The sequence below is a fragment of the Brachionichthys hirsutus genome, chromosome 23 (genome assembly GCF_040956055.1).
Source record: "Brachionichthys hirsutus isolate HB-005 chromosome 23, CSIRO-AGI_Bhir_v1, whole genome shotgun sequence".
NCBI lineage: Eukaryota > Metazoa > Chordata > Actinopteri > Lophiiformes > Brachionichthyidae > Brachionichthys > Brachionichthys hirsutus.
The window spans coordinates 7,533,651-7,557,947 of NC_090919.1; the positions used below are offsets into that span (position 1 = coordinate 7,533,651).

Consider the following 24,297-nt stretch of genomic DNA (forward strand, 5'->3'; position numbering starts at 1 on the left):
GCATGGCTTTAGAGATGAGTGGGGTGAGACAGGATGGTCCTGTGTTGCTCTAGAGATGAGTGGGGTGAGACAGGATAGCCCTGCCTGGCTCTAGAGATGAGTGGGGTGAGACAGGATGGTCCTGCATGGCTCTAGAGATGAGTGGGGTGAGACAGGATGGTCCTGTGTTGCTCTAGAGATGAGGAGGGTGAGACAGGATGGTCCTGCCTGGATCTAGAGATGTGGAGGGTGAGACAGGATGGTCCTGCCTGGCTATAGAGATGAGTGGGGTGAGACAGGATGGTCCTGTGTTGCTCTAGAGATGAGTGGGGTGAGACAGGATGGTCCTGCCTGGATCTAGAGATGAGTGGGGTGAGACAGGATGGTCCTGCATGGCTCTAGAGATGAGTGGGGTGAGACAGGATGGTCCTGTGTTGCTCTAGAGATGAGGAGGGTGAGACAGGATGGTCCTGCCTGGATCTAGAGATGTGGAGGGTGAGACAGGATGGTCCTGCCTGGCTATAGAGATGAGTGGGGTGAGACAGGATGGTCCTGCCTGGCTCTAGAGATGAGGAGGGTGAGACAGGATGGTCCTGCCTGGATCTAGAGATGTGGAGGGTGAGACAGGATGGTCCTGCCTGGCTATAGAGATGAGTGGGGTGAGACAGGATGGTCCTGCCTGGCTCTAGAGATGAGTTGGGTGGGACAGGATGGTCCTGCTTGGCTATAGGGATGAGTGGGGTGAGAAAGGATGGCCCTGCCTGGCTCTAGAGATGAGGAGGGTGAGACAGGATGGTCCTGCCTGGGTTTAGAGATGAGGAGGGTGAGACAGGATGGTCCTGCCTGGCTCTAGAGATGAGTGGGGTGAGACAGGATGGTCCTGCCTGGCTATAGAGATGAGTGGGGTGAGACAGGATGGTCCTGCCTGGCTCTTGAGATGTGGAGGGTGAGAAAGGATGGCCCTGCCTGGCTCTAGAGATGAGGAGGGTGAGACAGGATGGTCCTGCCTGGGTTTAGAGATGAGGAGGGTGAGACAGGATGGTCCTGCCTGGCTCTAGAGATGAGTGGGGTGAGACAGGATGGTCCTGCCTGGCTCTTGAGATGTGGAGGGTGAGAAAGGATGGCCCTGCCTGGCTCTAGAGATGAGGAGGGTGAGACAGGATGGTCCTGCCTGGGTTTAGAGATGAGGAGGGTGAGACAGGATGGTCCTGCCTGGCTCTAGAGATGAGTGGGGTGAGACAGGATGGTCCTGCCTGGCTATAGAGATGAGTGGGTTGAGACAGGATGGTCCTGTGTTGCTCTAGAGATGAGTGGGGTGAGACAGGATGGCCCTGCATGGCTCTAGAGATGAGTGGGGTGAGACAGGATGGTCCTGCCTGGCTCTAGAGACGAGTTGGGTGAGACAGGATGGTCCTGCCTGGCTCTAGAGATGAGTTGGGTGGGACAGGATGGTCCTGCCTGGCTCTTGAGATGTGGAGGGTGAGACAGGATGGCCCTGCATGGCTCTAGAGATGAGTGGGGTGAGACAGGGTGGTCCTGTGTTGCTCTAGAGATGAGTGGGGTGAGAAAGGATGGCCCTGCCTGGCTCTAGAGATGAGTGGGGTGAGACAGGATGGTCCTGCCTGGCTCTAGAGATGAGTGGGGTGAGACAGGATGGTCCTGCCTGGCTATAGAGATGAGTGGGGTGAGACAGGATGGTCCTGCCTGGATCTAGAGATGAGTGGGGTGAGACAGGATGGTCCTGCCTGGCTCTAGAGATGAGTGGGGTGAGACAGGATGGTCCTGCCTGGCTATAGAGATGAGTGGGGTGAGACAGGATGGTCCTGCCTGGCTCTTGAGATGTGGAGGGTGAGAAAGGATGGCCCTGCCTGGCTCTAGAGATGAGGAGGGTGAGACAGGATGGTCCTGCCTGGGTTTAGAGATGAGGAGGGTGAGACAGGATGGTCCTGCCTGGCTCTAGAGATGAGTGGGGTGAGACAGGATGGTCCTGCCTGGCTATAGAGATGAGTGGGGTGAGACAGGATGGTCCTGTGTTGCTCTAGAGATGAGTGGGGTGAGACAGGATGGCCCTGCATGGCTCTAGAGATGAGTGGGGTGAGACAGGATGGTCCTGCCTGGATCTAGAGATGAGTGGGGTGAGACAGGATGGTCCTGCATGGCTCTAGAGATGAGTGGGGTGAGACAGGATGGTCCTGTGTTGCTCTAGAGATGAGTGGGGTGAGACAGGATAGCCCTGCCTGGCTCTAGAGATGAGTGGGGTGAGACAGGATGGTCCTGCATGGCTCTAGAGATGAGTGGGGTGAGACAGGATGGTCCTGTGTTGCTCTAGAGATGAGGAGGGTGAGACAGGATGGTCCTGCCTGGATCTAGAGATGTGGAGGGTGAGACAGGATGGTCCTGCCTGGCTATAGAGATGAGTGGGGTGAGACAGGATGGTCCTGTGTTGCTCTAGAGATGAGTGGGGTGAGACAGGATGGTCCTGCCTGGATCTAGAGATGAGTGGGGTGAGACAGGATGGTCCTGCATGGCTCTAGAGATGAGTGGGGTGAGACAGGATGGTCCTGTGTTGCTCTAGAGATGAGGAGGGTGAGACAGGATGGTCCTGCCTGGATCTAGAGATGTGGAGGGTGAGACAGGATGGTCCTGCCTGGCTATAGAGATGAGTGGGGTGAGACAGGATGGTCCTGCCTGGCTCTAGAGATGAGGAGGGTGAGACAGGATGGTCCTGCCTGGATCTAGAGATGTGGAGGGTGAGACAGGATGGTCCTGCCTGGCTATAGAGATGAGTGGGGTGAGACAGGATGGTCCTGCCTGGCTCTAGAGATGAGTTGGGTGGGACAGGATGGTCCTGCTTGGCTATAGGGATGAGTGGGGTGAGAAAGGATGGCCCTGCCTGGCTCTAGAGATGAGGAGGGTGAGACAGGATGGTCCTGCCTGGGTTTAGAGATGAGGAGGGTGAGACAGGATGGTCCTGCCTGGCTCTAGAGATGAGTGGGGTGAGACAGGATGGTCCTGCCTGGCTATAGAGATGAGTGGGGTGAGACAGGATGGCCCTGCGTTGCTCTAGAGATGAGTGGGGTGAGACAGGATGGCCCTGCATGGCTCTAGAGGTGAGTGGGGTGAGACAGGATGGTCTCGACCGGTCTGGATCAAAAATCCAGAGTCCACCCTGTCCCAGACCGAGACAAGACCGACACCCTTAAAAAGTGGTCTCAAGACCAAGACTGGAGAACTCCACAGTAGTACTGAAATCCAACTGTTGTTCTTCTCTCCTCCTCCTTCCTCACCCCTCCCTCACCCTTCATCCTTTTGCCTCTCCATGCAGCCTTGCACTGTCCTCCCAACAGCTCCTACTCCTTATGTGTGAGCTCCTGTCCAGAGACATGTCTCGCTGTGGTGGGACCGCCTGGCTGTGAGGATGTTTGTGTGGAGGGTTGTGAGTGTGACTCCGGCTTCATCCTCAGCAACGACAAGTGTGTAACACTGAAAGACTGCGGCTGTGCTGATGCCAGCGGATCCTATCATCCTGTAAGTGCCAACAACTGGCTGTACGTTCCGATTGGGCAGCTGTGGCTCGGTGGTAGAAGTGTCATCCATCCATCCATCAGGTGGTCTGTGTTCTGTTCTTTTACCTGAGTCAGAAACGGCTCAAAAAGCTTCCAAAGCAATGTTGGAAATACACCAAAGTCAAAGATGAACATAGAAATGAGCAGTGAGCAGAGAGGAAAGATTCGACATAGCTAAGAGCCTGCATTTCAATCAGGTAGAGAAATGCTCCTGCAAATATTCCAGAAACATTTGTCCTACTACAATCAGGTGAAAGTATTCACAAAGAGGGAAGTGATCAATTATGGCAGAGATGCATTGCAAAGCAAATCCTCAAATCTTGTCCTGTTTCTACTAAGAGTTCAGTCACTCTGCCGCATCACAAATAGCCAGAAACAAGAGCCCAAAGACTGGGCCAGTCACGGACATGGGGGTCTCAATCAGCTCGGACACTTCTGATTGGCCAAAGCTTGAATGGCCGTTACCTTCATGGCTGATCACTACGGACAGACGGGATCAATAATGGCCTGGGAATTTGTCCCAGGTCAGCCCAGCCCTATTGTGCTGCTTTGTTGTTCTCCGAGGAAACTCCTGATTGAGTGTGTGTTCACCTGTTCACCAGTTCACTCGTGTGTGTGTGTTTGTGTGTGTTTGTCAGGCTGGTGATCACTGGTACTTGGAGGGTTGTGAGCAGAAGTGTTTGTGTCACAGTGGAGGTTTGATTCAGTGTCACAACAGCAGCTGCAATCCAACCACTGAGAGCTGCCAGTTACAAGATGGACAATATGAATGTCTCCCTCTTCCAACACCGAAACCATCTCCTGGACCAACCACACCAGAACCATCAACCCCTGGACCAACCACACCAGAACCATCAACTCCTGGACCAACCACACCAGAACCATCAACTCCTGCACCAACCACACCAAAACCAACAACTCCTGGACCAACCACACCAGAACCATCAACTCCTGGACCAACCACACCAGAACCATCAACTCCTGGACCAACCACACCAGAACCAACAACAAGTATATCAGTCATATTTAATACTGCTTTCTTTCTCATTCATACCATAATAATTTAATCCATCCATCCATCCATTTCCATCCGCTTATCCGGGGCCGGGTCCCCGGGGCAGCAGCCTAAGCAGGGCAGACCAGAATTCCCTCTCCCTGGCCACTTCTTCCAGCTCATCCGGGGGGTTCCTGAGGTATTCCCAGGCCAGCCGAGAGACATGGTCTCTCCAGCGTGTCCTGGGTCTTCCCCGTGGTCTCCTCCCGGTGGGACGTGCCCTGAACACCTCCATAGGGAGGCGTCGAGAAGGCATCCTGACTAGGTGCCCGAGCCTCCTCATCTGGCTCCTCTCAACGCGGAGGAGCAGCGGCTCTACTCCGAGCTCCTCCCGGATGACTGAGCTTCTCACCCTATCTCTAAGGGAGAGCCCAGCCCCCCTACGGAGGAAGCTCAGTTCGTCCGCATCACTGCAGACGCTGCACCGATCCGTCTGTCGATCTCTCGCTCCATCCTTCCCTCACTCGTGAACAAGACCCCGAGGTACATGAACTCCTCCACTTGGGGTAGGATCTCCTCTTTTCCAGCTGAGAACCATGGCCTTGGATTTAGAGGTGCTGATTCTCATCCCGGCCGCTTCACACGCAGCTGCGAACTGATCCAGTGAGAGCTGGATCAGTTATTACTCCCCAGCTCGGTGCCTGTATTTTGGAGTTTTCCACCATAAACGAGAGGATAGCCTCCCGGCACCTTCGGGTGGGCGGATGGATCCTGGCTGTTGTTTGTGCCTATGGTCCGAACAGAAGTTCAGAGTATCCACCATTTTGGAGTCCTTGGAGGGGGTCCTGGAGATTGCTCCTTCTTGGATTCCCTCGTCCTATTGGGGTACACCCCCTCCACGACCTGGTGGGGCGTGATTGAGAGGAATGGCCCCACTGATCAGAACCCGAGTGGTGTTTTGTTATTGGACTTCTGTGCTCGTCACAGACTGTCCAAACACCATGTTCAAGCATAAGGGTGTCCACATGTGCACTTGGCACCAGGACGCCCTAGGCCGCAGTTCTATGATCGACCTTGTAGTCGTATCGCCGGACTTGCAGACTCATGTCTTGGACACTCGGGCGAAGAGAGGGGCGGAGCTGTCAACCGATCACCACCTGGTGGTGAGTCAACACTGACGGTGGGGGAGGATGCCGGACAGACCTGGCAGGCCCAAATGTATTGTGAGGGTCTGTTGGGAACGTCTGGCAGAATCTCTTGTCAGAAGGAGTCTTAGCCCCCACCTCCGGGAGAGCTTCGACCATGTCCCGGGGGACATTGAGTCCGAGTGGACCATGTTCCGTGCCTCCATTGTCGAAGCGGCTGGTCGGTGCTGTGGCCGTAAGGTGGTCGGTGCCCCTCGTGGGGGCAATACCCGAACCTCTTGGTGGACTCTGGTGGTGAGGGATGCCGTCAAGCTGAAGGAGGAGTCCTATCAGGCCTTTTTGGCCTGTGGGACTCCGGAGGCAGCAGACAGGTACCGACAGACCAAGCAGCGTGCAGCTACCGCGGTTGCTGAGGCAAGAATCCAGGTGTGGGCGGAGTTGGGTGAAAAAAAGCAGAAAAGAAAAAAAACAACGTCTTTTTAACCCTTTCAACATATTCCTTTCCTCTTTCCAGAGCCATGTCCTCCCGACTCAGACTATATAGACTGTGGTCCAGCTTGTATCCCCACCTGTATGGAACCTTCCACCAACTGCACTGGATCATGTATCAGTGGTTGCTTCTGCAAACCAGGGTTTGTCTTCAAAGGATGGCGCTGTGTGCCACTGGACAGATGTGGGTGTTTGGATGAGCACAATAATTATTATGAGGTCAGATGTCTTCTTTATTATCTCCATGTAAACCCAAACATCCACAAAAAACTGGGACACTAAGCAGAAAAGAAATGAGATCATTTTCAAAACCCTAAAAGCACACAGCAGCACAATGATGACCGATCAATGGTTGAAAGTGAAGCGAAGTGGAGTTGGACCTCGAAAGCTGAAGTCCATTATCAGCTAAGGATAGAAAGCGTTCCACGTTAAAATGACAGCAGTTGTTCTCTGCAGTTCCCAAACTCTTGCCACAGAGGGAAGCATGACCCTTTCCTGACTTTAGAAGGCAGCAAATTATAATTAGGAGGTTACAATTCCCCAAAGGTTTTTATGTTTCTGTCTCAACATTGCAATAGTCACTCTTTGCTTTTTTAAATGAATTGCAGGGTTTACATATCATGGCAACTGTTTTCATTTAAATATAAGAGCGTCCAATCCTTTTGGGGGGGAATGGAGATGTTCCTACATTACTGCCTGACAGAAATGACTAGGACCAGAGTCCTGGTCGCATTCGGGACACTGACGACGACTTCCTGTGTTTCAGCCTGGGGAGATTGTATTTGGTCACGGCTGTTCAACGATGTGCCGCTGTGCCGGGAACTACACTTTGGAATGTGTTGATAACTCCTGTGAGCCCTTTGAAGAGTGTCGAGACGTCAATGGTGTCTCAGGCTGCTATCTTAAAGGTAACACTGTCTTGCTCATTTTTAAGGCCCGGTGGTCGAGGCAGCTCCAAACGTTCTGCGACGTCGTGGAAAGAGTAGAAATGTTTCATTTTGCTTCAACAGTCTTCATTTCATTCCAAGTGCTGCTGCGGGGCAATGTTGTAAAGACGACTGGACGAAGCAGGGCTCTCCTCGTCTTTAACTAGCGAGACACACTGTGTGGAACTCATTGATGCAGTTTATCATGGATGTCCCTGCAGATTCATCCACATGCATAGCAACTAGTGACCCCCACTACACCAGCTTTGACAAACGCAGCTACAGCTTCATGGGCAACTGCAGCTATTTGATGTCATCAGCCTGCAATGCAACAACGCTGCCCTACTTTGAGGTTCATGCAGACAATGAAAACCGCTATAACGTGGAGAGCATCTCCTACGTGAAGGCTGCACATGTTCATGTGCAGGCGGTGACGGTATCCATTCTGAGAGGTGGCACTGTGCAGGTAAGAAACGAGATGATGATGATGGGACGAGTTGAACATGCTTGTAGCTTGGTGGCTGTCGGTCAAACGTTCTGCAGGGACAGATTTGAAACACATTGCTGCCTCCCCCATTAGGTGAACGGGACCAAGGTAAACCTGCCACTGACTCCAGCCCCCGGAGTCTCAGTGTTCAAGTCAGGACGGTTCTACACTGTGGCCGCCCAATTTGGTTTGACTGTTCGCTACGATGGAAACCATTTCATGGACATCAAAGTGACCAGAGAGTGAGTGAGGACTGCTGTGCTCCTGGGAGACTGTCTCTATATCTCTAGATCTATGTAGATATATAGCGACAGCTTGGTGCTGGCTTCATTGGCCTTATTGTTGTAGTAGTACTAGTACTACTACAAAAGCATCAGAGTGTCTGCTGCAAGAGTTCTATGGGATGATTTAGAGCAACACTTCAACTGTTGAACTGATCGTTGAAATGTCGTGTTCAGATTGTTCCCAGCTGTGCTTTACTGAAAATATCTCTGTGGAGTAACTGAAACGACTTTGTTCAGTAAATGTTCTCAGGGTAACTCTGGTGGTTATTCCATGTACACTGTCTTTCTTAGCTACCAGAACAAGCTGTGTGGGCTGTGTGGAGACTACAATGGAGACACCGACAACGACTTCCGTAAACCAGATGGATCACTTGCCAGCAATGCCAAGGACTTTGGACAAAGCTGGAACACTGACGCTGGGTTAGTAGCAGATGTTGCTTCCTGCACACGCCCACATGTTACACGCTACACAAAACATGAGCTTACATTCCAGGAGTGTATTCCCAGGAATGTGGAGAGGTGATTAGTTGATTTTTAGGAGGATATGGATCACGTACATTTTGGAATGTACTTGAAATATTATAATCTGGATTAAAGGTGAATTCTATGAAGCTCTGTCGGTGGCTGGAGAAGTTATTATCCCCCAACTACGATCAATAACCAAAAGTTGTCTGTGGTGGCAGGTGTAACTACAACCCCAACACCACCATCCCTGTGTGCCACGAGGAAGAACTGTATGAGAGCTCCGGATACTGTGGCATGCTGCTGGATCCATCAGGTCCGTTTGCCGTGTGCCACCCCAGAGTCAACCCCAACGTAAGGCAGCACACACACATTTACACACAGTCGCTGTTTCCATGGCACCTTTGCAGTCGGCTTGAGCCACAGCCTGTGTCCTTCTCTGAGTCTGCTTCTGTTGAAACGTTGACTTTCACTCACTTTTCTGAAGCAACAAATGTGAAAAAGAGGAGCCCAAAGTTTCGTTAGTGTTTCTGATGAAGATGGAATGAATATTGTAACTGACCAAATGAAATGTGTCTTTTCAGAGTTACTTCAGAGATTGTGTCTTTGATTTGTGTGCGCTGGACGGAGCCCAGCCTATACTGTGTGAAGCCGTTGAAGCCTACGTGAATGAGTGCCAGGACCGAGGGGTCAACATTGGACCCTGGAGAAATGAAACATTTTGTCGTGAGTGTCTATGAAAGGAAGGAAGGCACTGAGAACGGGCCTAAAGCAATTTCAGAGAGCTGAAGGGAATGAAATGATCCCCCCCCCCCCAGTGGTTTGAGGAGGTCCTGGAAGTCACGGAATTCAGCGATGCTTATCGATGCAACATGTTCTTCCAACTAGACGTTCATTTCACGCTGCTTTTGAAGCAGCTGCACCTGAAGAACTGAACTTCTGTTGAACGGCTGCATTTCCACTGAGTTCAGATTTAGATTTCTACACTTGAATGACAATCTTGTATTTCCTATAGTTACAAAAGTTATACTTAAACAAGATTTATTGAAGTCAGATTGATAATCTGGAGTGAGATTATCGCTTCCCTACTCATGACTAAATTCTCTGTCCCATCCACTTCTAGCTCTAACCTGCCCCCCAAACAGCCACTACAGTCCCTGTGCAGACCCCTGCCAGGAGACTTGTACTGGGACACCGCCCTCCTGCAGTGGACCTTGCTCAGAGGCCTGTGTGTGTGACCCCGGCTATGTCCTGAGTGCTGGGAAATGTGTCCAGAGCCATTCTTGCGGCTGCCAACACAAAGGCCAGTATTTTGAGGTACGGTGAAGTTGGTCTGATGGGCTATCATTTGGTGCTGCAATCATTCAGTCACACCCGGCGCTACACGCCCCCTCTGTCAAGGACGCGGAACAGATGGGTTTAATCCAGAAAAGAGGTTCGGTGCACAGAAAACAGGCCACGCTGGCAAAGGGACCCAAATCGTAAGGCAAAAGGCGAGGTCAAAAAGCAGGCAAAGGTTCAGGAAAGAGACCATGGCTACGGCGTGAGAAAAAGGCTGGACCGTAACTGTGAGCTTCAACAAACTGGCCGAGGACTGAAGACAGAGGGAGGGAGAAGAAGGCAGGGTGACGAAGGGAATGAGGAGCAGGTGTGACAACGAGAGGGAAGGAGGTCAGACACCGAAGACAGGAAATGATGCAACACGTAACGGCGGGGCGTGGAAGCATCAAATCATACAAGGAACAAGCACCAACATGACCCCCCCAGACACCCTGCTATAAGACATGCTGGGAAAGGCACCCAGCTGTTCCCCAACACAGCACGACACCTCGTTCACTGAACCCCGCCTCCTTATTCAAGCTACATTCGTGTTTCTTCTTTGAATGTGTGTGTCAGCCTGGAGAGGAGTTCTACGTGGAAAACTGTAGCATCAGGTGTAGGTGTGACGCTCCCTTTATCACCTGCGCTGCCTCCGACTGTCCCCCATCACACGAATGTAAAGTCCAGGACGGGGAGCTGGGATGCTACCCCACTGGTGAGTTTACACCCACTGCATTGCAGCCATTCCTGAACTGGACATTTATTACTGACAGAAACAAGATCAGGATCACAGGCACTCCTCTGCAGGAGTTTGACAGGAAGTGATGTCATACATTGTTCACACCTGAAATGATTTTCATTCATTCTCATCAGGGATACCTTTTCCTTTTTCACTGTGCAGTTAGTTCCATTGAAACGTTGAAATAACCACGACTTTGACAGAAGGGCAGTCAGAATATGTAGCGTCTCTCAGGACAACCCAAACATTCTGCCATCATCTTTGTGACGAAATGTATGTTCAACGGGGATTTGAACCTGTGACCTTCTTGGCCCAGGTTTGGGTTCGGGTAGATCGGTACTTCCTGCATGATGGTAGCAGATCAGATGATGATGAATATATTTATTAGATAGAATGTTAGATTACAAGTACAATAGTATATATTACAGTACAAGTACAGTAAACAGTAGCGTGTATTACAGTACAAGTACAGTCAAACATCCTGTCTAAGAGGAGCATTTCTAAAAAGCCCTTGCGGTCTTGTTTCCGTTGAAAGTCCTTCGTACATAAATCATCGACAATTAACAATACAAATAAAACTAATATTAAATTACTCCATTGATGCAAAATAACAATAAATTAAAAAGACACTTAATATGTACAACGTAGGTGGACAAAAAAGGGGGGGGGGGGGGGGGTTGATCCGGAGAGAGTCGTGATGACTATCTCCGTTTCTGTCCCCCTGAAAGGTGTATTTTTAGGGCCGTTTTGAAGGAGGCCAAAGAGGTGCATGTTTTGAGGGCAGGAGTCAAACAGTTCCACCCTTAGGGGGCAGTATTGTAGAAAGATGATTTACCCATGTTAGTCCTGTAGGAGGGGGTAATCAGGTTGTTGTTTGAGCTCCCTCTAGTGTTGTGGCTGTGGGTGTCACTAAATCTGTGGAGGTGTTTATTCAGGTATGCAGGGATTGAGGGGACTGAGGGCAGAGCTGCATTGACTATTTTAAATGCCAATCCCATTTTGAGTTGTTTAACCCTGTCTTCTACCCTGAGCCATTTTAGGCTAGCAAAATGTCCAGGAAGAAGGTGGGTCATGGGCCCCAGATTGAGGAGTAGCCCAATCAGTTTGTTTTGGGAGGTTTGGAGCCTGGTTTTCAGGGACATTTTGATGTTGGAATACCAGGAGGTGCTAGCATAGTCAAAAAATCAGAGGTGTATTTGACAAAGTCTGTGGCTTTCTGAAGACAGCGGGAGTTTTATAGTTCTTCCAGTGTGGGGAGAGGGCAGCCAATTCCATTCTGGGCTGTACTAATGACCTCTTGGAGTGACTTCCTCTGGGCCACCGTGCAGCTGGTGTACCACACACACACACACACACACTCTCTGCAGAACAGCTGTAGACTGATTCCAGCAGTCTCTGTCTCGTGCTATTCTTCCTGAGCACCCAGGAAGTGTAGTCTCTGCTGGGCCTTCTTTATTAGCACAGAGGTGTTCACACTCCAGGTCAAGCCTCCTCCATGTTTACTCCCAGGAAGCGGAAGTCCGCCACCCTCTCCACCTCCTCCCTGCTGGCACACAATGGTGGAGTCCATTTAGTTTCTGCTGAAATCAATGTTTATTTCCTTTGCTGTGTTGAGCAGAAGATTATTACCACTGCCCCATCTGGTCAGCTACTTCACCCCAGCCCTGTATGCAGATTCATCCCTCCCAGAGATGTCAGCAAATGTCACTAGTGTGTTACTGTGATGTGTGCAGTCGTAGGTGTATGTGGTGTAGAGCAGGGGGCTTAGCACACAGCCTTGTGGGGTTCCCGTACCGAGGCTGGTGGCCGCAGATGTGTGCTTTTATGGCCAGGGGGATTATGGTGGAGGACTTCAGGCATGGTGGGACAAAGGACTGGGATAGGTTGCAGGTCCTTGTGAAGATTCCAACCAGCTGGTCTGCACAGTCCTTTAGCACTCGTCCCGGGACCCCTTTGGGTCCAGTGGACGCCCATGGGTTCACAGCCTGCAGTGTGCACCTCGCATCATGTTCCGTCAACGTGAGGCGTAAACTGTAAACTGCTTTTGACCGTGTAGTGGAGTGGAGGTGCTTCAGGGTGGTTCACCTCCAAGTGGGCAAACAAGCTATTCAGATGTTCTGCCAGTGAGTCACCGCCGTTAGCAACTCTGGGGTTGGTCCTGTAGTTGGTCAGGTGCTGGACTCCCTGCTGTACCTGGTTGCTGTTGTTGCTCTCCAGGTGGACCTTGATCCTCCTCCTGCAGTCAGACTTGGCCTCTCTGATGCTTCTCTTCAGAACTCTGTCCTCTCACCTGAAAGCGGTGTTTCTGACTCTTAACAGCTGCTGGACCTTCTGGGTCAACCAGGGCTTGTGGTTTGGGTCACTTCTTCATCTCCTCTATTTCCTTCACCAACACGCCCATTGAGGTCTGCTCCAATCAGAACTCTCTCTCTGCTAGGATGCTCTGAAGCACTTCATCTAAGTCAGTCCAGAACTTCTCCTTCTCCTCTAACTCACCTCCTACCTGTGGAGCGTAAGAACTTCTCCTTCTCCTCTAACTCACCTCCTACCTGTGGAGCGTAAGAACTTCTCCTTCTCCTCTAACTCACCTCCTACCTGTGGAGCGTAAGAACTTCTCCTTCTCCTCTAACTCACCTCCTACCTGTGGAGCGTAAGAACTTCTCCTTCTCCTCTAGAACACTCTGCACCAACTCCTCCTTCAAGATAACTCCTCCTCCATTCCTCTTTCCTCTCCTCTGTTATAAACAACTTGAATCCTGCTCCTCAGCTTCTAGCCTTGCTTCCTTTCCTCCTGGTCTCCTGGACACACATCCACCTTCCTCCTCCTCATCATCATGTCCACCAGCTCTCTAGCTTTTCCCGTCATCGTCCCAACATTCAGAGTCTCTACTCTCAGTCCTGAACTCTTCCATTCCCTCTTCTCTCGGTGCTGATGCACTCGTCTTCCTCGTCTCCTTCGTCTCTGTCTTTGACCCACAGTAATCCAGTGTCCAGAAGTGTCCCGTGGGTTAACAACGCTGCTAGCGGTCATTGTTAACCCGGGCCTCGTCTGATCTGGTATGACTTTCTTATTCAAGTTGATTTGGAATTGAACAAATTTGTCAAATCTTTACTCCGGATGCCGTTCCTGACGCATCTCTCTGCATTTATCTGGGCTTGGGACCGGCTCAAGGGAGAAACCGGCAATGCTACGTTAGCTCCAGCTAGCCGCACCACGAGGCTGCATTGTGTGACTAATAACAAAGGAATATCTTGTGTTATCTTATCTGTGGTGTTGTTCAAGCTGCTTGTCCCCCTGTCTCAGGCTCTCAGGACTGCGTGGTGTCTGGTGATCCTCACTACAACACGTTTGACAAGAAGTTCTACAGCTACATGGGATCATGTACCTACACACTAGCCAGAAGCTGCAAGAACAACACAGGTAGGAACACGTTTCATTCTTTCTTCTTCCTGACTTTGGTTCCACTGCACCGGAACAGATTTCCAGTGTTTTGGAATTCCTGTCAAGCACAGTTTTCTGCTCAAAAGGTATTTGTAGCAAGGAGAGGTATAAAGTAAGCCTGAAAATGAATCTATTGAACCACAGTGATGTTAAAATGTGTGGTGGTGATGTGGCTCCTGTCCAGGTCCTTGGTTCTCAGTGGAGGGAAAGAATGAAAACAGAGGATTGTCACATGTGTCCTACCTGAGAAAACTCTATGTGACTGTGGATGGGAACACTGTGACCCTGATGAAGGCCAGGAAGACACTGGTCAGTATGGGAAAGACTGGAACCAGTCCGCTCATGTTAAGCCCTTAAACAAAGGGAATAGTCGTGAGAAAGAGTGAAATAAAGCGCGACACAGCTTTGTCGTTCACTGTTTTTTTTGAATGAGGAAGAGAGCGCGCGCCTCCCCCTACCTAGACCCTGAGGCATTTCTAACCGATTACTGAACAATCGATCTATCTAATGTTTTGACTGCGCAGTCTCCCTCGACCTAAACACTGAGGCATTACCAACAGATCACTGAACAATTGATCCAATGCCCCGACTCCGCGTCCGTCCCCTCAGTCAGCTGACTGCAGAACCCCGCCCAACGCTGAAAAACATAAACAACCACAACAACATAAAACACTTCCAACCATATACCTGAGAGTCAGAACAGACATCCCGCCAGGACATTATTGTTTTTGTTTCGGTGACATAATCACCGGTCACACTCACACAGGTTCCATGCTTTCATCTCATTCTCATTCCTTGACTTTTATCTCCTGTAAAGTCGTAATTCTAGAAATCTATCCCCACTCCCCCCTCCCCTAATTCATTCCTGTTCCCATCTACTTGATCTGGATCAAACTGGTTTTCTCTGTCAGCACACAATGCCTGTCGGAAGAGTTGTAGGATGTGTCTGGGGCAAGGGAAGGAGGGAAATCCCTGCTGAGGGAAGGATGGCTGGATGGATCTTAATCTCTGTACCTGAACGCTCTTTTTACCTGGGCTCCTTGTTTACCTGTACCTCCCTGTCTTCTCTCTTGCAGGTGAATGGATTGCAGGTGTCCCTCCCTCACTCCCCCTCTCCTCTCCTCTCTCTCAGTCTTGCTGGTCAGTATGTCATCCTGCGGACGTCCTTTGGACTCCAAGTGCGCTGGGATGGAAATCATTATGCCCAGATCTCAGTACCGAGGTTGGTATCGAGGTTTGAGGTCTTGTTGCGTCACCCGATCACTGTCTGAATTGAATAATTGAATACCAAAGAGGTATATGATGTGAAAAATCCAGGTTCAGGTGAAGTTCAAAGGTCATGAAGAAAGGCTATCAATACATCCTCCCGTCATGTGTATTACGTTGGTTCTTCCTCTGATGATGCCCTGGCTAAGAAGAGCAGAGAAGACAAGCCGTTTCTGCATGCTCCTCTTTGCTTGTGGAATGACATTGAGGAGCTGAACAGGATTGTTTCAATTCTCCTCAGGACATTCCTCTACTTCTCTTAATCCAATATGCTCTCTGTCTTTGTCCCTTCAGCTCTTATTCCAACCAGACGTGTGGCCTTTGCGGTGACTATGATGGAAACCCAGACAATGACTTCACCAAACCAGATGGGACTCTGATAGGAAACGTCAATGACTTTGGGAACAGCTGGCAGACGGAGGAGGATGAGGATGCGTCGTGAGTTTACCTCGTCTCCTACAAACATATGATTGAGATACAAGCTACACCTGTTATACTGGTACTTAATACACACAGTGCACACGGACCAGATGGAGCACATATGATTCTTAGTCAAAGCATGTCGTTTTATGAAGACGTCTGACTGCTGTGCTCAGAATGAAGGTAGCTGTTTTCTGCTCTGGATGTATGCAGTGAGTGTGTATACCTGTCTGTCTGAATTCTTCCCGATTGTTTAAGAGGAATGAAAACATGGAATATGACCTGTGGTCACCCTGCTTGTTTTGGTCAGGTGTACCCCAGGGACCACACCTGACCCAGACTGTGACCCCACACTGGAGGCAGAGGTGGTGAAACCGGACAAATGTGGCAAGATAAAAGACCCCACCGGACCCTTCAGGTATAGAAAGAGACTTTTCTTTTCCCAGTTTGATCAGCTTACAGAGAATTCTACTGCGTCCTGACGTAGAACCAGAACCGCTTGTTAAAGTACAATGTGCAATCACAAACAATCTAGCTTTTTACATTTTATTTGACTCATGCATGAATGTGTATGATAATGATGCTACATTAACAATGCTACACAAGACATGTCCTATAATGTTGTCTGTAGTAAATAACATGAGGCAGTATTTAAATAAAATGAAGTTTGAGTATATTAAAAGGGTAAAACAATAACAATAGATCAATGTGGATAATATGGTATAATGACCATCTAAGTTGGGGCAGCCACCAATAAGCGTTTGTGTGTCTTCCAGGGACTGTATCAGTCTCGTGGAGCCCTCTCCATACTTCCAGAGCTGTGTGTATGACATGTGCCAGTACAACGGCACACAGCATGTACTGTGTGACCAGCTCCAGGCCTACACTGATGTCTGCCAGAGTGCAGGAGCCAAAGTCCACCAGTGGAGGACGCCAGACTTTTGCCGTGAGTACTCTAGCAGGACAATCGGTCTGCCATTTTCATCTCTGCTTCTGTTTGGCCCACAGGACGTCCTTATTGCATAAAGCATTTCCTTCAGGGCTTCTTTGGGAACACGACCATTTCTGAAGTTGGTCTCTCTGTCTGGGGATCGGGTCGCAGAGGCAGGATTCAATTCAATTCAATTCAATTCAATTCAATTCAATTCAGTTTTATTTATGTAGCGCCAGATCACGACATAAAGTCATCTCAAGGCACTTTACAGGATTAGCAGGGAAAGACCTGCAGGGAAACACAGAACCCAACTTGACCCACAAAAGCAACGGAGGCAAGGAAAAACTTCCCTTTAACGGGCAGAAACCTTGGACAGAACCTAGGCTCATGGTGGACGGCCATCTGTCTGACCGGCTGGGTTGAGAGAGGGAGAGAGAGAGAGAGAGGGAGAGAGAGGGAGAGAGAGAGAGAGAGAGAGAGAGAGAAAGAATGGCAGGTCGGAGACGAGTCAAAAACAAGGAGATGGATAGGGAAGCGATAGCGAGACAGAGCAGGAGCAGACAAAAATAAGATGCTAATGCTAGCGATATAATGCTATAAATGCTAATGCTAGCGACGTGGACATCAGCGGTGAGGGACACAGGTCCAGGTTCTGCAGCACTACGGACAGAAGGACCTGAAAGAGAGAGAGGGACAAACAGCGGGAGAGCAAGAACAAGACTACAGGGAAGAGAGAGATATTACTGACATATATTTATAACATGAATAATCAGATAAAGGGGTAGGAGCTCAGTGTGTCATGATGTTCAGCCACCAATGCTGCCTAATGACAGCATATTGATTATATTGATTACTGTATCGATTAACTATAAGCTTTGTTAAAAAGGAAAGTCTTTAGTCTACTCTTGAACATAGAGATGGTGTCTGTCTCACGAACCAATCAGGGAGCTGATTCCACAATAAAGGAGCTTGATAACTGAAAGCTCCGCCCCCCTGTCTGCTCTTGGACATGTTTGGAACCACGAGCAGGCCAGCGTTTTGGGACCGCAGGGTTCTAGTGGGGCAATACGGGATAATCATCTCTGTAAGGTAAGGAGGGGCCTGGCCAGTGAGGGCTTTAAAAGTGAGTAGAAGGATTTTATATTCAATCCGTTCCCTAACAGGAAGCCAATGCAGAGACGCCAGAACAGGGGAAATGTGTTCTCTCAGTCTGGTTCCTGTCAAAACACGAGCTGCTGCATTCTGGATTAGCTGGAGATGTTTAATAGACCTTTTTGGGCAGCCGGACAGTAAGGAGTTGCAGTAGTCCAGTCTGGAAGTCACAAAAGCATGGACTATTTGTTCTGCATCTTTTCGGGTTAGTAGGTGCCTGACCTTTGAAATATTCTGAAGGTGAAAGAACGCAGTCCTTGAAACGTGCTTTATCTGGGACTGAAAGGACAGGTCCTGATCAAAGATTACCCCCAGATTCTTGGCAGTGGTGCTGGTGGACACTGAGACGCCATCTAGTTCATCTACAACACTAGAACAAACATTTCTGAGATGCTTTGGCCCAAGAACCAGAACCTCAGTTTTATTTAGATTTAATAACAGGAAGTTCTCGGTCATCCAGGAGTTAATGTCCTTAAGGCACGTCTGAAGTCTAACCAACTGATCGACTTTGTCTGGCTGAACTGACAGGTACAATTGAGTATCGTCTGCATAGCAGTGGAGATTTATGCTGTGTTTCTTAATAATGTTACCTAAGGGAAGCATATACAGCGTGAACAGAATAGGTCCAAGCACTGAACCCTGTGAAACTCCATATTTAACTTCAGTGTACGTAGAAGATTCATCATGAACACGTACAAACTGAAATCTATCAGATAAATATGATCTAAACCAGTTCAATGCAGATCCTCTAACACCAACAGATTGATCCAGCCTCTGTAACAGAATCTGATGATCTATTGTGTCAAAGGCTGCACTGAGATCTAATAAAATAAGCACGGAGACAAGTCCATTATCAGACGCTATTAAAGGTCATTGGTGACTTTAACTAATGCTGTCTCTGTGCTATGATGAGCTCTGAAACACGACTGGAAAACCTCAAATAACTGATTGTCTTGTAAGAATTCACACAGCTGACTGGAAACTGCTTTCTCTAGAAGCTTTGGTGGTCCTGCCTGGCTCTAGAGAAGAGTTGGGTGAGACAGGATGGTCCTGCCTGGCTCGAGAGAGGAGGAGGGTGAGACAGGATGGTCCTGCATGGCTCTAGAGATGAGTGGGGTGAGACAGGATGGCCCTGCCTGGATCTAGAGATGAGTGGGGTGAGACAGGATGGTCCTGCCTGGGTTTAGAGATGAGGAGGGTGAGACAAGATGGTCCTGCCTGGCTCTAGAGATGAGTTGGGTGAGACAGGATGGTCCTGCATGGCTCTAGAGATGAGTGGGGTGAGACAGGATGGTCCTGCCTGGATCTAGAGATGAGTGGGGTGAGACAGGATGGTCCTGCCTGGATCTAGAGATGAGTGGGGTGAGACAGGATGGTCCTGCCTGGATCTAGAGATGAGTGGGGTGAGACAGGATGGTCCTGCCTGGCTCTTGAGATGTGGAGGGTGAGACAGGATGGCCCTGCATGGCTCTAGAGATGAGTGGGGTGAGACAGGATGGTCCTGTGTTGCTCTAGAGATGAGTGGGGTGAGACAGGATGGCCCTGCCTGGCTCTAGAGATGAGTGGGGTGAGACAGGATGGCCCTGCCTGGCTCTAGAGATGAGGAGGGTGAGACAGGATGGTCCTACCTGGATCTAGAGATGAGTTGGGTGATACAGGATGGTCCTGCCTGGCTCTAGAGATGAGTGGGGTGAGAAAGGATGGCCCTGCCTGGATCTAGAGATGAGTGGGGTGAGACAGGATGGTCCTGCCTGGCTCTAGAGATGAGTTGGGTGAGACAGGATGGTCCTGCCTGGCTCTAGAGATGAGTGGGGTGAGACAGGATGGTCCTGCCTGGCTATAGAGATGAGTGGGGTGAGACAGGATGGTCCTGCCTGGCTCTTGAGATGTGGAGGGTGAGACAGGATGGCCCTGCATGGCTCTAGAGATGAGTGGGGTGAGACAGGATGGTCCTGTGTTGCTCTAGAGATGAGTGGGGTGAGACAGGATGGTCCTGCCTGGATCTAGAGATGAGTGGGGTGAGACAGGATGGTCCTGCATGGCTCTAGAGATGAGTGGGGTGAGAAAGGATGGCCCTGCCTGGGTTTAGAGATGAGGAGGGTGAGACAGGAAGGTCCTGCCTGGATCTAGAGATGAGTGGGGTGAGACAGGATGGTCCTGCCTGGCTATAGAGATGAGTGGGGTGAGACAGGATGGCCCTGCCTGGCTCTAGAGATGAGGAGGGTGAGACAGGATGGTCCTGCCTGGGTTTAGAGATGAGGAGGGTGAGACAGGATGGTCCTGCCTGGCTCTAGAGATGAGTGGGGTGAGACAGGATGGTCCTGTGTTGCTCTAGAGATGAGTGGGGTGAGACAGGATGGCCCTGCATGGCTCTAGAGATGAGTGGGGTGAGACAGGATGGCCCTGCATGGCTCTAGAGATGAGTGGGGTGAGACAGGATGGTCCTGTGTTGCTCTAGAGATGAGTGGGGTGAGACAGGATGGCCCTGCATGGCTCTAGAGATGAGTGGGGTGAGACAGGATGGCCCTGCCTGGCTCTAGAGATGAGGAGGGTGAGACAGGATGGTCCTGCCTGGATCTAGAGATGAGTGGGGTGAGACAGGATGGTCCTGCCTGGATCTAGAGATGAGTGGGGTGAGACAGGATGGTCCTACCTGGCTCTAGAGATGAGTGGGGTGAGACAGGATGGTCCTGCCTGGCTATAGAGATGAGTGGGGTGAGACAGGATGGTCCTGCCTGGCTCTAGAGATGAGTGGGGTGAGACAGGATGGTCCTGCCTGGCTATAGAGATGAGTGGGGTGAGACAGGATGGTCCTGCCTGGCTCTTGAGATGTGGAGGGTGAGAAAGGATGGCCCTGCCTGGCTATAGAGATGAGTGGGGTGAGACAGGATGGCCCTGCGTTGCTCTAGAGATGAGTGGGGTGAGACAGGATGGCCCTGCATGGCTCTAGAGATGAGTGGGGTGAGACAGGATGGTCCTGTGTTGCTCTAGAGATCAGTGGCGTGAGACAGGATGGTCTCGACCGGTCTGGATCAAAAATCCAGAGTCCACCCTGTCCCAGACCGAGACAAGACCGAGACCCTTAAAAAGTGGTCTCAAGACCAAGACTGGAGAACTCCACAGTAGTACTGAAATCCAACTGTTGTTCTTCTCTCCTCCTCCTTCCTCACCCCTCCCTCACCCTTCATCCTTTTGCCTCTCCATGCAGCCTTGCACTGTCCTCCCAACAGCTCCTACTCCTTATGTGTGAGCTCCTGTCCAGAGACATGTCTCGCTGTGGTGGGACCGCCTGGCTGTGAGGATGTTTGTGTGGAGGGTTGTGAGTGTGACTCCGGCTTCATCCTCAGCAACGACAAGTGTGTAACACTGAAAGACTGCGGCTGTGCTGATGCCAGCGGATCCTATCATCCTGTAAGTGCCAACAACTGGCTGTACGTTCCGATTGGGCAGCTGTGGCTCGGTGGTAGAAGTGTCATCCATCCATCCATCAGGTGGTCTGTGTTCTGTTCTTTTACCTGAGTCAGAAACGGCTCAAAAAGCTTCCAAAGCAATGTTGGAAATACACCAAAGTCAAAGATGAACATAGAAATGAGCAGTGAGCAGAGAGGAAAGATTCGACATAGCTAAGAGCCTGCATTTCAATCAGGTAGAGAAATGCTCCTGCAAATATTCCAGAAACATTTGTCCTACTACAATCAGGTGAAAGTATTCACAAAGAGGGAAGTGATCAATTATGGCAGAGATGCATTGCAAAGCAAATCCTCAAATCTTGTCCTGTTTCTACTAAGAGTTCAGTCACTCTGCCGCATCACAAATAGCCAGAAACAAGAGCCCAAAGACTGGGCCAGTCACGGACATGGGGGTCTCAATCAGCTCGGACACTTCTGATTGGCCAAAGCTTGAATGGCCGTTACCTTCATGGCTGATCACTACGGACAGACGGGATCAATAATGGCCTGGGAATTTGTCCCAGGTCAGCCCAGCCCTATTGTGCTGCTTTGTTGTTCTCCGAGGAAACTCCTGATTGAGTGTGTGTTCACCTGTTCACCAGTTCACTCGTGTGTGTGTGTGTGTGTGTGTTTGTGTGTGTTTGTCAGGCTGGTGATCACTGGTACTTGGAGGGTTGTGAGCAGAAGTGTTTGTGTCACAGTGGAGGTTTGATTCAGTGTCACAACAGCAGCTGCAATCCAACCACTGAGAGCTGCCAGTTACAAGATGGACAATATGAATGTCTCCCTCTTCCAACACCAAAACCATCTCCTGGACCAACCACACCAGAACCATCAACTCCTGGACCAACCACACCAGAACCATCAACTCCTGGACCAACAACACCAGAACCATCAACTCCTGGACCAACCACACCAGAACCATCAACTCCTGGACCAACCACACCAGAACCATCAACCCCTGGACCAACCACACCAGAACCATCAACTCCTGGACCAACCACACCAGAACCATCAACTCCTGGACCAACCACACCAGACCCATCAACTCCTGGACCAACCACACCAGAACCATCAACTCCTGGACCAACCACACCAGACCCATCAACTCCTGGACCAACCACACCAGACCCAACAAGTATGTTAATAATGTCTATCCCTTCTGTCTTTGTTTTTGTGTTTATTTTCTCATCACATTCCACTTAGCTTCCAGCTACAAATGTAGAATATGAAAGTCTCCTTCTGGGTTCTTTGAAGACACAAACTCACCTATAAAAAGAATGATAATAATAATAATTATATATTTTATTTATATAGCGCTTTTCTAAATAGTCAAAGTTGCTTCACAGAACACATACATAAGTTAAAAACAACAAAGCAATAGAGACAATAAAATATAAAGATGAAAAGAAAATAGCTAAAATTAGGCATTAAAAGCAATGTTGAACAGATGGGTTCTTAGTTCTTTCTTGAAGGTGTTCTGATCAGAACAGGCTCTTAGTGTTTGGGGTAATGAGTTCCAGAGTGTGGGGGCAGCGACGGAGAAGGCTCTGTCTCCCCAGCTTCGGAGCTTGGTCCTTCAGGGGAGGGACAGGAGGTTGGGGTCGGAGGAGCGGAGGGAACGAGATGGGGTGTGATGGTGGAGCAGATCTGTGAGGTGGGGGGGGGCAGATTATGGAGCGCTTTGAAAATGATGAGGAGGACTTTGAACTGTATTCGTTGGGGGACCGGGAGCCAGTGAAGGTTTTTAAGGACCGGGGTGATGTGTTCACGGGAGCGGTGTGGGTGAGGAGGCGAGCAGCGGAGTTTTGAATGTATTGCAGTTTATGTAGGGTTTTTGAGTGTCAAATGCTGCGGTGAGGTCCAGAAGGACGAGGATGCTGAGGGTGGCCGGAATCAGAGGAGATCGTTGGTGACTTTGAGTAAAGCTGTTTCAGTGTTTAGGACAGAAGCTGGACTGGAATGGTTCCAGCAGACTGTTGGCGTTGAGGTGAGTCTGAAGTTGTGCAGCAATGACACGCTCTAGAATTTTAGACAGAAAGGGGAGGTTGGATATGGGCCGGAAATTTGAGAGGTTGTCAGGGTCAAGACCAGGTTTTTTGAGTATTGGGGTAATAGCTGCCAGCTTGAGAGACTGTGGGACAGAGCCAGAAGTGAGTGAGGAGGTTATGATTAGTGATCAGAGGAGAGATTATGGGGAGACGAGTTCTGATGAGTGAGGAGGGAATGAGATCCAGGAGCAAGCTGGAGTTTTAATGCCTGAAGTTTAGTGAGCTGTACAGACAAGATGGGTGTGAAGTGAAATAGATGCTGAGTGGAACTAGAGAGCGGTGAATCAGGAGGAGCTGGGTGAGTTGTGGAAAAATCAAGGGAACTGTAAATGTTGTCAACTTTGGACTGGACAAAAGATTGGAAACTGTTGCATTTAGTGACAGTAAATGATGAGCTAATCTCAGATATAGAAATCGGACAATGACGTCAACCTCTAGTTCAAAGGTAGAACCCTACAGAGAGTTCAGAGATGTTCCAACCCTTTTATTGGAAAAAAGAAGACAAAGGAAGTAGACAGACTTTGTTGAATCACCCCCCCCCCCCCACCAAACATTGGACCATGCACTGTTTGTTTCAGCTAAATTGAAGCCGTTCTCTTGAAACTTTGGGAATATGTACTAACAGACAACTTACTGGGGCTCAGGTGCGTCCCATTTAGGTACAGGTTCTTTTGTGAGATGTTTCCTTAAGGTCTTCATTATTAACTTGTGTTTATTATTATTGAAGCTAAAATAATTAATCTTATATTCAACAATGTTTTGGCTGCGTAGCATACCTAAATAGTAGTGGGTCATTTTTTAAGGGTCTATCCATCCATCCATCTTCTTCCGCTTATCCGGGGGGGTCGCGGGGGCAGCAGCCTAAGCAGGGAAGCCCAGACTTCCCTCTCCCCGGCCACTTCTTCTAGCTCTTCCGGGGGGATCCCGAGGCGTTCCCAGGCCAGCCGAGAGACATAGTCTCTCCAGCGTGTCCTGGGTCTTCCCCGTGGTCTCCTCTCGGTGGGGCGTGCCCTGAACACCTCACCAGGGAGGCGTTCAGGAGGCATCCTGAATAGATGCACCTCATCTGGCTCCTCTCAACGCGGAGGAGCAGCGGCTCTACTCCGAGCTCCTCCCGGATGACTGAGCTTCTCACCCTATCTCCTTTCTTTTTTTACCTTGTCTGCATTCGTGCTCCACAGTAACAACGTAC

At 49.9% G+C, this 24,297-nt stretch overlaps 1 protein-coding gene across 1 annotated transcript in view; it reads left to right on the top strand.

The window, feature by feature from the left end:
- The window catches only part of zanl (zonadhesin, like), a 123,384-nt gene that overhangs the window by 64,285 nt on the left and 34,802 nt on the right, over window positions 1-24,297 (top strand). The window contains exons 60-78 of the mRNA XM_068756186.1: window positions 3,305-3,507; window positions 4,184-4,331; window positions 6,202-6,392; window positions 6,940-7,081; window positions 7,321-7,565; window positions 7,680-7,828; window positions 8,162-8,290; window positions 8,554-8,686; window positions 8,917-9,058; window positions 9,456-9,649; window positions 10,229-10,367; window positions 13,696-13,812; window positions 14,018-14,142; window positions 14,910-15,055; window positions 15,394-15,537; window positions 15,830-15,937; window positions 16,296-16,465; window positions 20,814-21,016; window positions 21,703-21,845. Of these exons, the coding sequence (XP_068612287.1) occupies window positions 3,305-3,507; window positions 4,184-4,331; window positions 6,202-6,392; window positions 6,940-7,081; window positions 7,321-7,565; window positions 7,680-7,828; window positions 8,162-8,290; window positions 8,554-8,686; window positions 8,917-9,058; window positions 9,456-9,649; window positions 10,229-10,367; window positions 13,696-13,812; window positions 14,018-14,142; window positions 14,910-15,055; window positions 15,394-15,537; window positions 15,830-15,937; window positions 16,296-16,465; window positions 20,814-21,016; window positions 21,703-21,845 (2,971 nt within the window). The remainder of the gene's footprint in view (window positions 1-3,304; window positions 3,508-4,183; window positions 4,332-6,201; window positions 6,393-6,939; window positions 7,082-7,320; window positions 7,566-7,679; window positions 7,829-8,161; window positions 8,291-8,553; window positions 8,687-8,916; window positions 9,059-9,455; window positions 9,650-10,228; window positions 10,368-13,695; window positions 13,813-14,017; window positions 14,143-14,909; window positions 15,056-15,393; window positions 15,538-15,829; window positions 15,938-16,295; window positions 16,466-20,813; window positions 21,017-21,702; window positions 21,846-24,297) is intronic.